The 14,587-nt window shown below is 38.9% G+C and overlaps 1 protein-coding gene across 12 annotated transcripts in view; it reads left to right on the forward strand.

The window, feature by feature from the left end:
• Positions 1–14,587, forward strand: part of Eb1 (microtubule-associated protein RP/EB family member 1) — a 132,054-nt gene that overhangs the window by 98,791 nt on the left and 18,676 nt on the right. For 10 of the 12 annotated variants that reach the window (XM_067773917.1, XM_067773919.1, XM_067773927.1 and 7 more), the window contains exon 4: positions 11,451–11,736. The exons of the other annotated variants lie outside the window; for them this stretch is intronic. In XM_067773917.1, the coding sequence (XP_067630018.1) occupies positions 11,451–11,736 (286 nt within the window). The remainder of the gene's footprint in view (positions 1–11,450; positions 11,737–14,587) is intronic. 12 annotated transcript variants of the gene reach the window in all.

Raw genomic sequence — 14,587 nt, forward strand, 5'->3', positions numbered from 1 at the left:
ATCGAAAATTTCGAAAACCCTTATGACGCAGAATAGAAAATTTGTAAAATTTTGGATAATGGGCGTGGCACCGCCCACTTTTAAAAGAAGGTATTTCAAAAGTTTTGCAAGCTGTAATTTGGCAGGAAACGTTACTTCTATTACTATATGTGTGCTAAATAAAAATTAGCAAAATCGGATGACGAACACAAAAAATTTTAAAGTCAAATTTTAATAAAAAATTGAATATCTTTACAGTATATAAGTAAATTATGTCAACATTCAACTCCAGTTATGATATGGTGCAACAAAATACAAAAATAAAAGAAAATTTCAAAATGGGCGTGGCTCCGCCCTTTTTCATTTAATTTGTCTAGAATACTTGTAATGCCATAAGTCGAACAAAAATGTACCAATCCTTGTGAAATGGGTAGGGCGTAGCTTCTATGCCGATAACTGTTTTCTGTGAAAATGGGCGGAATCGGTTGAAGCCACGCCTAGTTTTTATACACAGTCGACCGTCTGCCCTTCCTCTTGGCCGTTAACACGATAACTTAGCAAAAATCGATATATCTTTACTAAACTTAGTTCACGTACTTATCTCGACTCACTTTATCTTGGTATTAAAAATGGGCGAAATCCGACTATGACCACGCCCACTTTTTCGATACCGAAAATTTCGAAAAATGAAAAAATGCCATAATTCTATACCAAATACGAAAAAGGGATGAAACATGGTGATTCTGAGTCACCCTGGTCCACATTTTTGTGGATATCTCGAAAAGGCGTCCCCCTATAGAACTAAGGCCCACTCTCTTTTAAAATACTCATTAACACTTTTCATTTCATTCCCATATCGTACAAACACAGTCTAGAGACCCCAGGTCCACCTTTATGGCGATATCTCGAAAAGGGTCCACCTATAGAACTAAGGTCCACTCCCTTTTAAAATACTCATTAACACCTTTCATTTGATATCCATATCGTACAAACACATTCTTGAGTCACCCCTGGTCCACCTTTATGGCGATATCTTGAAAAAGCGTCCACGTATGGAACTACGGCCCACTCCTTTCTAAAATACTCTTTAATACCTTCCATTTTATACCCATGTCATACAAACACATTCCCTACATGGTGATTTTCCCTTATTTTGTCTCCAAAGCTCTCAGCTGAGTATGTAATGTTCGGTTACACCCCAACTTAGCCTTCCTTACTTGTTTTTTCTTAATTTTAAACAAATTCGCTACAATAATAAAAATTTACAATTTCTTAAAACAAAAATGGAAGAGCGCAACAAAATATCATTTAGCAAAGCAGCTGACTTCGAAGATTCGAAACCCCTGTACCCCAATTATTGTGCTCCCTAGGCGAAAACAATTCAATTTTGATTTCTTTGTAGTTTGTAAGGAATTATTCAACAATGCAAATGCCTTAGGCTAACGGCAGCGTGCTCGCCATAAGCTATGCTAGGCGAGAAGCAATTTTTATTTTCATATATTTTACAAGCTTGAAACCTTTCTGGCACTGACAAGTTTTACAATTTTCCGTAAGAAAGGTTTCAAAGGTTTCTATATTTATATTAGAGCAACGCTTCTCGCTTCCACTCTGACGTCAGCCTTTTAACCCAAAAAGAGGTATTAACTTATAACCTTCAGTGGAAATTTTAATCAAAATACGACATATAATAAGTAGAAGTTTTCATGGCCATTGAGGCTGAGTCAAAGGCTTAAAGAATGAAAATTCATATAATTTTCCGTAACTCAAATTTATTTAGCCCATTAAATGATTCCATTAAGTGAACCATATTTTGAATATTTGATATACTTTATTTACCATTGTCTAAGCTTTGGGCAATTGAGGGCGAGCAGTTTAATAAGAGTTATAAATGAGTAATTTTATGTGCTTGTAAGCGTATGAGTCGTGGCACAGTGGCTGACGTACCCGACCAAACGCCCGGGGTTGCGGGTTCAACTCCCACCAAGCATTCCTTTTTTTAAATTTATAAATTATTATTATTAATGGACTGTATTGAGTTTATGGGGTTTTTGATTTAATGTATTCCATTTATTGAGTTGGGTAGTTTTAGTGTTATTGGTGTATTTAAGTCATGGGAGGATGCATAGCATCAGTACACCTTTATTTATTTAATTTGGGGGCGAGCACTGGGGGGCTCTGAGGCTTCGCTCTACTGAGCCACCTCATCCTCTATTTGAAGAACCCTTTAAAATGTGATATGGAGGCGAGCACGGGACGGCTCTGAGGTATTGGCACCCCTTTTTCTACAAGAAAAACCTCTATTTATTTAATTTGGGGCGAGCGTTGGGCACTCTGAGGTTTCGCTCTAATGAGCCACCTCATCTTCTATTTGAAGAACCCCTTCAAAGTGTGATATGGAGGCGAGCACTGAGCTCTGATGTATTAGCACACCATCCGAAGAACCTCGATTTTAATTAAAAACCTCAAACTATGTCTTTAGAATATTTCACTAACCAGTTGAGAATTACAAGCACACTCAATGGCTACTGAAATAAACGAACGAAAAATGTTCATAGTTTAAGTCGCTTAAACAACCATCAACGAGTTCATTAAATGTATTTAGGCTGGGTGCGAGTTCGCCTAACTTTTAGGTACCTACTACCATGTTTGTAAGGCGGTTTTCAGAGAAACTTGGCATTGTTGCTGTTTTTGTTCTATTTATAGAACTACAGCGAATTAACCAAATGTTGTCTACTTATAATGAGTTAACCGGGGATTACCCGTATCGCTTTAAATGTATGAAAACATTTATTTCAAGCAATTTAAATTTTATTATTTAATAATTTGGGACAAATTTAAAACATGCATAACTTCAACAAATAACTACATACGAATTATGTGATGTGTAGAAGATAATATATGCGAACGAACGCAATTGGGAAAAACATTACAACAACTATGGCATGACTTAGCTGAGTGCGTTTGTAACCATTTCAACTATCGTAGGAGTGCGGGTTCGACTCCCACTCCCGGGAGAAAAGGCTTTGACGAGATTTACAAGGTATAATCGAAACAGCTCTCGCCTTGTCCGTCCTGATGTCACGTTGTTTAAATTTTTTCCAAATTATTAAATAAATCAATCATCATTTACACATGTACATACAAGGCAGCAGAGAGATACTCACCATCAGCCGAAGTAGTACTCATGTATACACACGCATTTGGCTATGCGAGAGACTATAAACTACATGTATATATATGGCTGGTAACCAAGCATGAAGTTCGCGAAGTTACTAGACCTTGGTAGAAATGGGTGAACGAGAGTATAAAAGCAGCGGAAGCTGAGTAGTCTCTTCCCAAGGCAGTCGGTTCTATGTACCGGAGCGACTCGGGATTTTTCCCGACCAAGGACTGTCATTTCAGTGTGACCCCATTTAATTTGTTGCGCCCCTCCCACAAATTGTCATCCTCCCAGCAGCTCCTTGCAGCAGGACTGCTCCATATTCTCTTACTCCGGGAAGGCATCAAATCCAATCCGGGTCCGTCTCCTGACCCCGGTCCTGAGAAATGGTTTTGCTGTATCTGCCGGAAAAGAATCTTTTTAGGACGGTCATACTCTGTTCAGTGTGTCTCGTGTAAGGGATGGTTGCATCGGACAGGTTGTTCTGGGCTGATCCCAAAACCCGACGTCCACGTAACTTTTATAAATCTTTTGGGCTCCTTGTGGTTCACGCCCAAGGGTGTCCCGTAGTCTACGCCTAAGCGCCCCCCACTACCTTCCAGCAGCCCCGCTGCTCAGCAAGCCACAACAAGTACCCGCTGCTGCTCGCGCCCCACGGCGCTAACAACTCAAACAGCTGCTACCACTCATAACTACTACCTTCGTAGTAGAGTCGGTAGCAATGCTGAGCATCAGCCCCTACCCCCGTCTTCTCCCCTCTTTTCCGGCAGCAATCGTGTAGGTCAGGGAAACATACTCTTAGTCCCTACCTCCGTTTGCACCGATTGTCAGCACAGAATATATAGGTTTGTGACATCCGCCCAATGCAGCTCCTGCCTTGGGTGGTGCCACTTTCCTAGATGTTGTGGTGTCCGCGACGGCAACCCCCCGACGGGTTTCATCGCGCCATGTTGCCAGGTCGCAAACCCAATTCATCCGGGTACCCCAATGCTTGCCCAAGGACGCCCAGTCCCAGGGCCACAACAGCAATTGCGTCCTGGCCTTCCACAACCCAGGCGTAGTCACCCGTCACTTACCCCCAGAGTGGCGGCGTCTCCACTTATGCACTTCAGAATTCTGCAGTTAAACTGTAATGGACTAACTGGGAAGATTACGGAGATAGTCGATTTCATGAAGCGGCACAACATCCGCATTGCTGCGATTCAAGAGACTAAACTCACAGCAAGATCTGCATTGCAGACCTGCTCTGGGTATAATGTCCACAGGAAAGACCGCGAGAGCGGAAATGGAGGCGGCCTCGCGTTTATCATACACCACTCTGTGTAATATTATATATTTGATCCTCGACCGCAGGGACAATGTCTTAGAACGTCAAGGCCTATCTGTCCGGTCAGGCGATGCAAACCTAGAAATCATCAACATCTACATCCCTCCTGCCACCTGTTGCCCCAGTGGATACCGCCCTAATATCAGAGCCTTACTCACTGACAACAATCGCATTATCTTAGGCGATTTCAATGCCCATCACGATCTATGGCATTCACACTTGCGGGCGGACAGTAGGGGTGAGATGTTGGCGGATCAAATAGAAGAAACGACGTTCTGCACAGTAAACGGAGACGCCCCAACACGTATGGTAGGAAGCTGTCACAGTTCGCCAGATATCTCAATCGTGAGCGCAGAACTCGTAAACTGCGTCAACTGGCAGCCGATGGTAACATTGGCATCCGACCACCTGCCCATACTTATTTCGCTCGAGCGTACCGCCGACTTCATCGTCACCGAAAAACGCACTTTCATAAACTTCAAAAAAGGAAAGTGGGAAGAATATAAATATTTTACAGACAACCGCTTTGCTGCCCTCCCTATCCCGACTGATGCCCGCCAAGGGGAGCGTGCCTTCCGTAAGGTCATTGAATCCGCCTCGGCACGTTTCGTTCCCGAATTCCCGAAATCCGGCCCCACTTCCCGGCGGAGGCCGCAAACTTAGCGAGAGAACGTGACCTTATAAGACAGCTTGATCCAGGCGATCCCCAAATAAGGGATATAAACCAACGCATCAGATTGCTTGTGGACGAACACAAGCGGCGAAATGGGAGGACCACCTAAGAGGTTGTAACCTCTCTACCGGTGTGAGTAAACTTTGGTCCACCGTAAAGTCCCTATCGAATCCGACTAAGCACAAAGACAAAGTTTCCATCGCCTTTGGCTACAAAGTGCTGTCGGATGCGAAAAAATGCGCGAGCGCTTTCTGCCGACAATATATAATGCATCCTATGGTCGACAAAGATAGATGGAGAGCCAATAGACACGCACATAAACACAAATTAAGCGCGTCACCAATCACCATCACCGCTAAAGAGGTTGAGGACGCCATTGGTCGCGCTAAACCATCCAAAGCAGTAGGCCCAGACGGCATAGCCATGCCGATGCTTAATAGCCTAGGGAAAGAGGGTTTCAAATATTTAGCGCATGTCTTCAACCTGTCTCTTTCCACCTTTGTCATACCCGAGAAATGGAAAATGGCCAAGGTGGTCCCGCTACTAAAGCCTGGGAAACCAGCTAACATAGGTGAGTCGTATCGTCCGATATCTCTCCTATCGCCAGTAGCAAAGACGCTTGAAGCCATTTTGCTCCCTTATTTCCAAGCAAATTTGCAGCTAGCCTCTCATCAGCATGGCTTCAGAAAACTCCATAGCACTACCACCGCGCTAAATGCCATTAGCACCCAGATAAATTGCGGTTTAAATCAATACCCCCACCATAGAACCGTACTCCTAGCGCTAGACCTATCAAAAGCTTTTGATACGGTCAACCATGGCTCGTTACTGCAAGACCTGGAAGGGTCTACCCTTCCCCCATGTCTTAAAAGGTGGACCGCAAATTATCTGGGTGGTCGGCCGGCATCGCACAGTGTTTCGTGTAGAACAAGCTAGCTGGACAAAATTATTTTATGAGATTTTCCGTTTCTCATATGTAGTCATTTATTATAACTACGTCATTTTTTTCAGCCATATGTTCTTTTTTTTATTTTTTTCCAAAATTTTACTTCATATGCATACATTTGCTTATTTCATATACAGTAACTCATGAAAATAAGTGACATAGATCCAAAAAAAATTAAAGGACTTAAGAATATTACTTTATTGTACTTAAATTGAATGGAATACAAATCTCAATACTCTAAAAAATTCTAAAAATTCGGAAAAAAAATTAAAATTTTTTCTGAAAATTCGTCGAATTTTTCAAACATTTTTTAAATATAATTTAGTTTTTGTTATAGATCGTGACAAATTTTCTTATGGGAAATTAGTTAAAATAAATTTGCGAAAGCGAAAATTGTAAGAATTATCCAAAAAGGGGTGTCTACTTATTTATGTGAGTGACTGTACATATGTACATACATATTTTGTATTTATTTGAGTATTTATCCTGGCACTACAATTTTTACAGAATTATTTTATAGTACCAGTCAGGAATGTAAAAGTGAATTACAATAATAATAATAACAATGTAAATAATTGAATTAATTATGTGAAAATTACTTATTACAAAAACTTAAAAGTAAAGTATCATACAAAGTAGAAAAGACAATAGATTTAAATTGAATAAAACCTGATCCAACAAAAAGTTATAGGGTAGGTTATCTTTTATAATTATGTTATTATTCGCTATCATCACTTTCATTGGATGAGTCACTTGTGGAATAGTCATGAACATCAGCAACACTACTGTGAAAGCTTGAAATAACTGGGGTATTTATTGACTCCTCAACATTATCGGGGGACAGTAAATTTAAGACTTCTGAAGTCAGACTTTTAAATTTTTTCTTAGGTATCTCCCTAAAACTGTTAACTAAAGGATCCGATGTTATAAGCAACATATTCATAGATCTCTATTCGTGGCTTCACGCGACTGCTTTTGTGTGTTATCAGCCCTGTGTTTCCTGTGCTTCCTCGGAAAGTTGACCAATAGGTAAAATTGCTGATTTTATAATATCAGTACTATGCACTAAGAATTTATGAACTGTAACAGGCATATTAAACCATGGATAGAGATCTATGTATAGTTTTTTAGTCTCGACCGCAAATTTTTCAAATTTTTGGATATTTATATTGTACCCAGATGCTAATGCGCGAAGGAGAGTGTCGAATCTTTTGATGAGCGTTATATCCAATCCCGTAATCTCAGCACTAGCCTCAGAATTTTCGAAAAACCTACGAGCAGTGTTGCCGTCATTGGTATTGCCGAAACCTGGTTTTGGTTTATCTTCATCAATCCATTGTATGTACCTGTTTTTATGCCTTGGTGACTGGTGCGGTAGGTTGTGGCAGCTTGAAGTCAATGATCTTCGCATTTTTGCTTTTGGTGTGATCTTGTTGACCTTGCGCGTTTTTTTTTGTATGTTTTATGGCTACGTGTTTGTTCCCTGTACCAGGGAATTGGTTTTGACGTTTGTAGATCAGCTTTAAAGGTTCAAATATCTCGTCGGAGCTGGTACGTATGTACATACATCCTATTTGATATGTAGAGATAACTAAATCTACAAAAAAAAATTAAAAATAGATGTGCAAAGAATTCGCAATGGTTTTTTCTTTCGACTATTAGAGAATACTTGCGACTATAACATACGTAAAATTAAGCCCGGATGTCCGCGGATGTATGTAACTTTTTTGTCCCTAAAGTTAAAAATATAGAGAAAAAATACCTTTTCTTCTTAATAACGGAATGTTAAATATATTGAAAATACTCTTAATTGTGAAAGAATTACTATTAAACAATTTTACTTACCTTCGAGCTTAGAATCCATCTAAAAAATTATGTAAGTGTTCACTTAAAAGAAATATTATGAATCTTAATATTCAACAAGAATTTTGCAAATTAATCAATGCATTTTACGGCCACTCCTGCCTTCTTACTTCAATTACTCAATATATATGAGCAAAAATATCAAAAAAAAGCAAAAATCCCGTTATTTTGTTTGTTTTCTTTCATTTCTCATTACACTTTTCTTGGAATAAGAACTTTGTTTAACCAAGGGGTGCCACAGGGTGGTGTCCTATCCCCACTTTTGTTTAATTTCTACATATCTAAGCTACCTTCACCACCGGAAGGAGTCACAATCGTTTCCTACGCCGATGACTGCACAATAATGGCCACAGGCCCAGGCCCAAAGATCGATGAGCTATGCAATAAAATAAACGGCTATCTCCCTGATCTCTCCAGTTTTTTCGCCTCGCGAAACCTGGCATTATCACCGACTAAATCTTCCGCGACCTTGTTTACAACATGGACGTCCCAAATGTCGACCATTTTGAACATCCAGGTCGATGGCACTACGCTACCGACTGTCCTACACCCCAAAATCTTGGGTGTGAGGTTTGATCAGGATCTACATTTTGGTGAGCACGCAGCCGCAATTGTTCCGAGAATTCAGAGCCGTAACAAAATCCTCAAATCCCTCGCTGGCAGTACCTGGGGAAAAGATAAAGAAACGCTCATGACTACATACAAAGCAATTAGCCAGCCGATTAAGTGCTACGCGTCACCCATATGGTCGCCAAGCCTAAAAATTACCCACTGGAAGAAACTACAGGCCTGCCAAAATACTGTTCTCAGATTCGCCACGGGCTGTCTTGTTATGTCCCCAGAACACCATCTGCATAATGAGGCGAGAATACTCCCCATCAGGGAGAGAAATGAGATGCTGACCAAACAGTTCCTGTTGAATACCCAGAAACCTGAGCATCCCAACAGACATCTGATTGATGAACCAGCAGCGCCTAGGGGCCTAAGGAGTCATCTCCGTATGCATTTTGAGGAAATATGGCACCTGAAAACCCAGCCGTATGAAGCGAAAAAACACAAGCAGGTCCTTGGTGAACTCCATAAACAGGCGCCGGACCTTTATGCCGGGAATTGCCCGGTGAATCCAGTACTTAAAGTAAAGTATCCAAAACTTGCGGAAGAGGAACGCATACTCCCCAGGGAAACGCGTGTCACTCTTGCTCAACTTCGTTCTGGATACTGTAACAGGTTAAACTCTTACCTATCCAGAATCAACCCCGACATACAAAATGTATGTCCCGCTTGCAATGTGTCCCCACATGACACCAACCATCTCTTTAATTGTAATGTGGAACCAACGCCTCTAACACCCCTTTCCTTATGGTCCACCCCTGTTGAAACGGCAATTTCCCTTGGACTCCCGTTAGAGGATATTGATGACAATTTGTGATCGGTCGCGGCTGTTAGGTGGGGCGAAGCATTGCTACAACAACAACAACAAGCTGAGTAGTCAGGGATCAGTTTGATTTAAACTCGCAATTAGTTGTGAAGTATAAGTGTTATTGTGAAGTACCTTAAAGTAGTCTAATAAAGACCATTTTGCATTAATTGTACGCAATATTTCATCTTTGTTAAAGCTTTCTGATAAAACCAGCTCCATTGCATTGTTGTCTAAAGATGTATTCCTTCGTTCATCCGAGGCCAATTCTATTATTAAAACATGCGAAAACATCGCAAATTTTGAGATTTTGTAATTTTTCCTAAAAACACAATTTAGGCTGTCAAACAAACTCGCACAGTTTCGACAGATTATTTCCTAAATTATAGCAGTGCTGAATTTTTCCAGTGGAATATAACTTTTAGGTACCTAAAATTTAGGCGAACTCGCACCCAGCCTAAATACATTTAATGAACTCGTTGATGGTAAATAAAGTATATCAAATATTCAAAATATGGTTCACTTAATGGAATCATTTAATGGTCTAAATAAATTTGAGTTACGGAAAATTATATGAATTTTCACTCTTTAAGCCTTTGACTCAGCCTCAATGGCCTTGAAAACTTCTACTTATTATATGTCGTATTTTGATTAGAATTTCCACTGAAGGTTATAAGTTAATGCCTCTTTTTGGGTTAAAAGGCTGACGTCAGAGTGGAAGCGAGAAGCGTTGCTGTAATATAAATATAGAAACCTTTGAAACCTTTCTTACGGAAAATTGTAAAAGTTGTCAGTGCCAGAAACGTTTCAAGCTTATAAAATATATGAAAATAAAAATTGCTTCTCGCCTAGCATAACTTATGGCGAGCACGCTGCCGTTAGCCTAAGGCATTTGCATTGTTGAATAATTCCTTACAAACTTCAAAGAAATCAAAATTGAGTTATTTTCGCCTAGGGAGCACAATAATTGGCGTACAGGGGTTTCGAATTTTCGAAGTCAGCTGCTTTGCTAAATGATATTTTGTTGCGCTCTTCCATTTTTGTGTTAAGAAATTGTAAATTTTTATTATTGTAGCGAATTTGTTTAAAACTAAGAAAAAACAAGTAAAGAAGGCTAAGTTTGGGTGTAACCGAACATTACATACTCAGCTGAGAGCTTTGGAGACAAAATAAGGGAAAATCACCATGTAGGAAAATGAACCTAGGATAACCCAGGAATGTGTTTGTATGACATGGGTATCAAATGGAAGGTATTAAAGAGTATTTTAGAACGGAGTGGGCCGTAGTTCTATACGTGGACGCTTTTTCGAGATATCGCCATAAAGGTGGACCGTCACCCCTAGAATTTGTTTGTACGATATGGATATCAAATGAAAGGTGTTAATGATTATTTTAAAAGGGAGTGGACCTTAGTTCTATATTTGGACGCCTTTTCGAGATATCGCCATAAAGGTGGACCTGGGGTCTCTAGACTGTGTTTGTACGATATGGGAATGAAATGAAAGGTGTTAATGAGTATTTTAAAAGAGAGTGGGCCTTAGTTCTATAGGGGGACGCCTTTTCGAGATATCCACAAAAATGTGGACCAGGGTTACCCAAAATCACCATGTTTCATCCCTTTTTTCGTATTTGGTATAGAATTATGGCATTTTTTCATTTTTCGAATTGACCAAATTTTGTTTACTTATAATGAGTTAAAAATTTAAACATTTTTCCCAAATTATTAAATAAATTATAAAATTAAAAATTGCTTGAAATAAATGTTTTCATACATTTAAAGCGATACGGGCAATCCCCCGTGAACTCATTATAAGTAGACAACAGATGATTGCTTTGTTTACGTACATACAAGTGGCTGCTTAGTATCGGATTAGGGATGCTAGTATCACTTAGTGATTAAGGGCAGAGTTATAACAAAGTGAATTGTATTAAAATCAAAACTAAAAATTAGAAAAACATCTTATTTTATAAAAGAAAGCACCGACACACACTGAATATTTGCACCATTCTACATACATAACAAAAAATTGAAAATCAAACGAATTTACAATTTTGTTAACTGCATTCTTGATCCACCTTTTGTAGATCATACCAGTCGACAAATTGATAAAAGGTCGTTTTCAAGATAATTTCGAATTTTTACAATGGTTTTTAAAATTCTTCGATGCCAATTATGATGGGCGTGAATATGAACCACTTATAGCCCGTAGCGGTATAAAACTTGGTAATGGCATTGGTGCTGGTTGTAGTAGTGGCCGAGGCAGTAACAACGATTTGCTAGAGAAACGACATATACATATGCCAAATCGAACACATGCGCTACCGGCGGCTATAACACAACGTACAACCGCTAGACCGGATAGAGGTGGAGGTGCGCAAGTTTCTCGTATTTAAACAGAAAAGTGTAGGAAGAGCACAAAGAAATGTTCAAGTATATTCTTTTGTAACTGGCCTTCCATACTCTTCGAAATTCTGGGGAAAAAAGTCGGGGGAAAGGCCAATGTTAAACGTGAAGCACGCGTTAGTTTAAAAATTAAAAACTAAAAAAAACAACAACCAATTTGAACTTGCGGATACAAATAATAAAACTCATAACTTTTTAAAGTACAATTAAAAAGTTTACACATTCTGATGACACCTTACATACATACAAGCACAAAGGTTCACTGCACCGCACGATATGTCCACTCACATTTCAGCACTGCACGCATATCATAAATACCAACACCTGTGCTGTATGTATGTATGTAGGTGTCTTGTAAAGGCCTAGAGGTCACCTTGAACTTTGTGTAGAAAATAAACGTTGAGTATGGCTCATAGGCGTCATTTAAGCAAGTACAACTCAAGTTGACCTCTCGCATTCATAAAGCGAATACCCTGTGGGCTTCTTGTTTTGGTATCAACTTGTACATACATTTAAACACTCTTAGATAATAACTTTTTTCATCTAATATTTTCTCAAATTTTTGTTATTCTTTTTATTTTGCGACATTCTTGGTTATTTGCGTTCACTTTCATGTTGACTTTTGTTTCGTTTATTCTCTTTAATACAAAAATAGAACTGCCAAAACTAGTTGGACAACTTCACTTCTGCTGGCGCTATTTTACCTTATTTTACGCGCTCATCCACTTAACAATAGGTTTACCTGCTGACCTCTGCTAATTTCCAATTTCATCACGCATTTCTTATAAATTACTTAATTAAGTAATATTTCATAGAACTGTAACAAATTTTGTTACCAAAAATATGTTAACCGAAATTTAAAATTAGTCTCCAAATTAAAAAAGGCGTATGTTAACCATATGTGATCAACTGGTGCTTACAACTTCCTTAATTTCACACCGGTTCTATGTATATATGTATGTCAGAGAATGATGAACTACTTGGAGAGTGTAATTTTTGTGCATGGAGATAGAAGATTACTTCCCAATCACACAAACTGTCTAAGCCTGGCAAATATGGAGCACATTCAGTAAATTGGGTATTTTTATTTATGCTGATAGCAGGTACTCTGGATTTCTATCTTTCACGGTATCCACTAGTTGGGGCGTGATTCTAAATCCTTTTTGATTTCGAATCCAATTTCAAATCAAAGATACTTTTTATTTTATTTGATTCGGCATCTAAATAAAAAATATTTTTTATTTGTTATTTGATTCTTCAGCCAAATCAAAGATACTTTTGTCGGGATGGCCTTGCGCACAACGCAGGAAGGGGATTTAGATTTTACGGATTGGATAACATTTTCATTTTAAACTTCACTACAATCCTATTTCAAATTTGGGATAACAACTTGAGAAATATGTTGGGTATAAAAACGTGGTTATACCAGCACTTTCATGTGCTGCTGCTCTCAAACAGTCATATATCGAATTTTAGTACAGCATTGAAAAACTATTGGCGGCCACCGTGGTGTGATGGTAGCGTGCTCCGCCTACCACACCGTATGCCCTGTGTTCACACCCCGGGCAAAGCAACATCAAAATTTTAGAAATAAGGTTTTTCAATTAGAAGAAAATTTTTCTAGGCGGGGTCGCCCCTCGGCAGTGTTTGGCAAGCGCTCCGGGTGTATTTCTGCCATGAAAAGCTCTCAGTGACAACTCATCTGCCTTGCAGATGCCGTTCGGAGTCGGCATAAAACATGTAGGTCCCGTCCGGCCAATTTGTAGGGAAAATCAAGAGGAGCACGACGCAAATTGGAAGAGAAGCTCGGCCTTAGATCTCTTCGGAGGTTATCGCGCCTTACATTTGTTTTTTTTTATTGAAAAACTATATAAAATTCTAAGTCCTTAAATTTTCAGAGCTGTTATTCACTTCTTGTTGGGACCAGTCATCTTAGGAACCTATCCCTTGTTTTGCCAACACTCTTCATACAAGTTATTGTAACGAATTTAGGGAAACTCCGCTTATTTTACACCTTCTGCAAACGTTCGAATCGCTAAATTGTCGAATAAATACCACAATATTCAGTAATGCAAAATGGTCTTTATTAGATTACTTTGGGAGTAGGTAGTACAATTATACTTCACTTCGCAACTGATAGCGTGTTTAAATCAAACTGCTTACTGACTACTCAGCTTGCGCTGCTTTTATACTCTCCGTCGCTTCATTCGCATATTTCTACTAAAGTCTAGACGTTTCTCCTAGAATCTCTTGCATGGTTACCAGCAATATACATGTTTATTTGTAGTTTGTAACCATAAGCGTGGGTATATGTGAGTTCTACTTCGGCTGATGATTACATGTGTTTGTGCGTATCTCTATGTTGCCTTGTATGTATGTGAGTAAATGATGATTGATTTGATGTACACAAGAGTGGCAGCTTACTTTATTGTTGTTGTGCCTTTATTTACTTAATATCAGATTAGTGATGTGAGTATTACTTAGTGATGCTAATATTCGTCACATTATTATAAAATTATCGTTAATCACATAAAAATTAAAAAAACTTGAACTATTAATTTATGTATGTATGTACTCTACGTATTAATAATATACTTAATTTATCGTGAATGTAAATTTTTTCATGATTCAAACACACGAGGTTTGCTCGGTAATATATTTAGCGCTATCTTCCTGCTATCTTAAAATTATAAAACTAATATAATATATCACTTTTAGTGTAATACTTTAAATACTTTTTCACTACGCTGTTCATTAAATGGAATCTCGAGGGAAAGAGGAACAACATATCGCTCATTTACTTCAATAGTGTCATAAC

The sequence above is a fragment of the Eurosta solidaginis genome, chromosome 3 (genome assembly GCF_040869045.1).
Source record: "Eurosta solidaginis isolate ZX-2024a chromosome 3, ASM4086904v1, whole genome shotgun sequence".
NCBI lineage: Eukaryota > Metazoa > Arthropoda > Insecta > Diptera > Tephritidae > Eurosta > Eurosta solidaginis.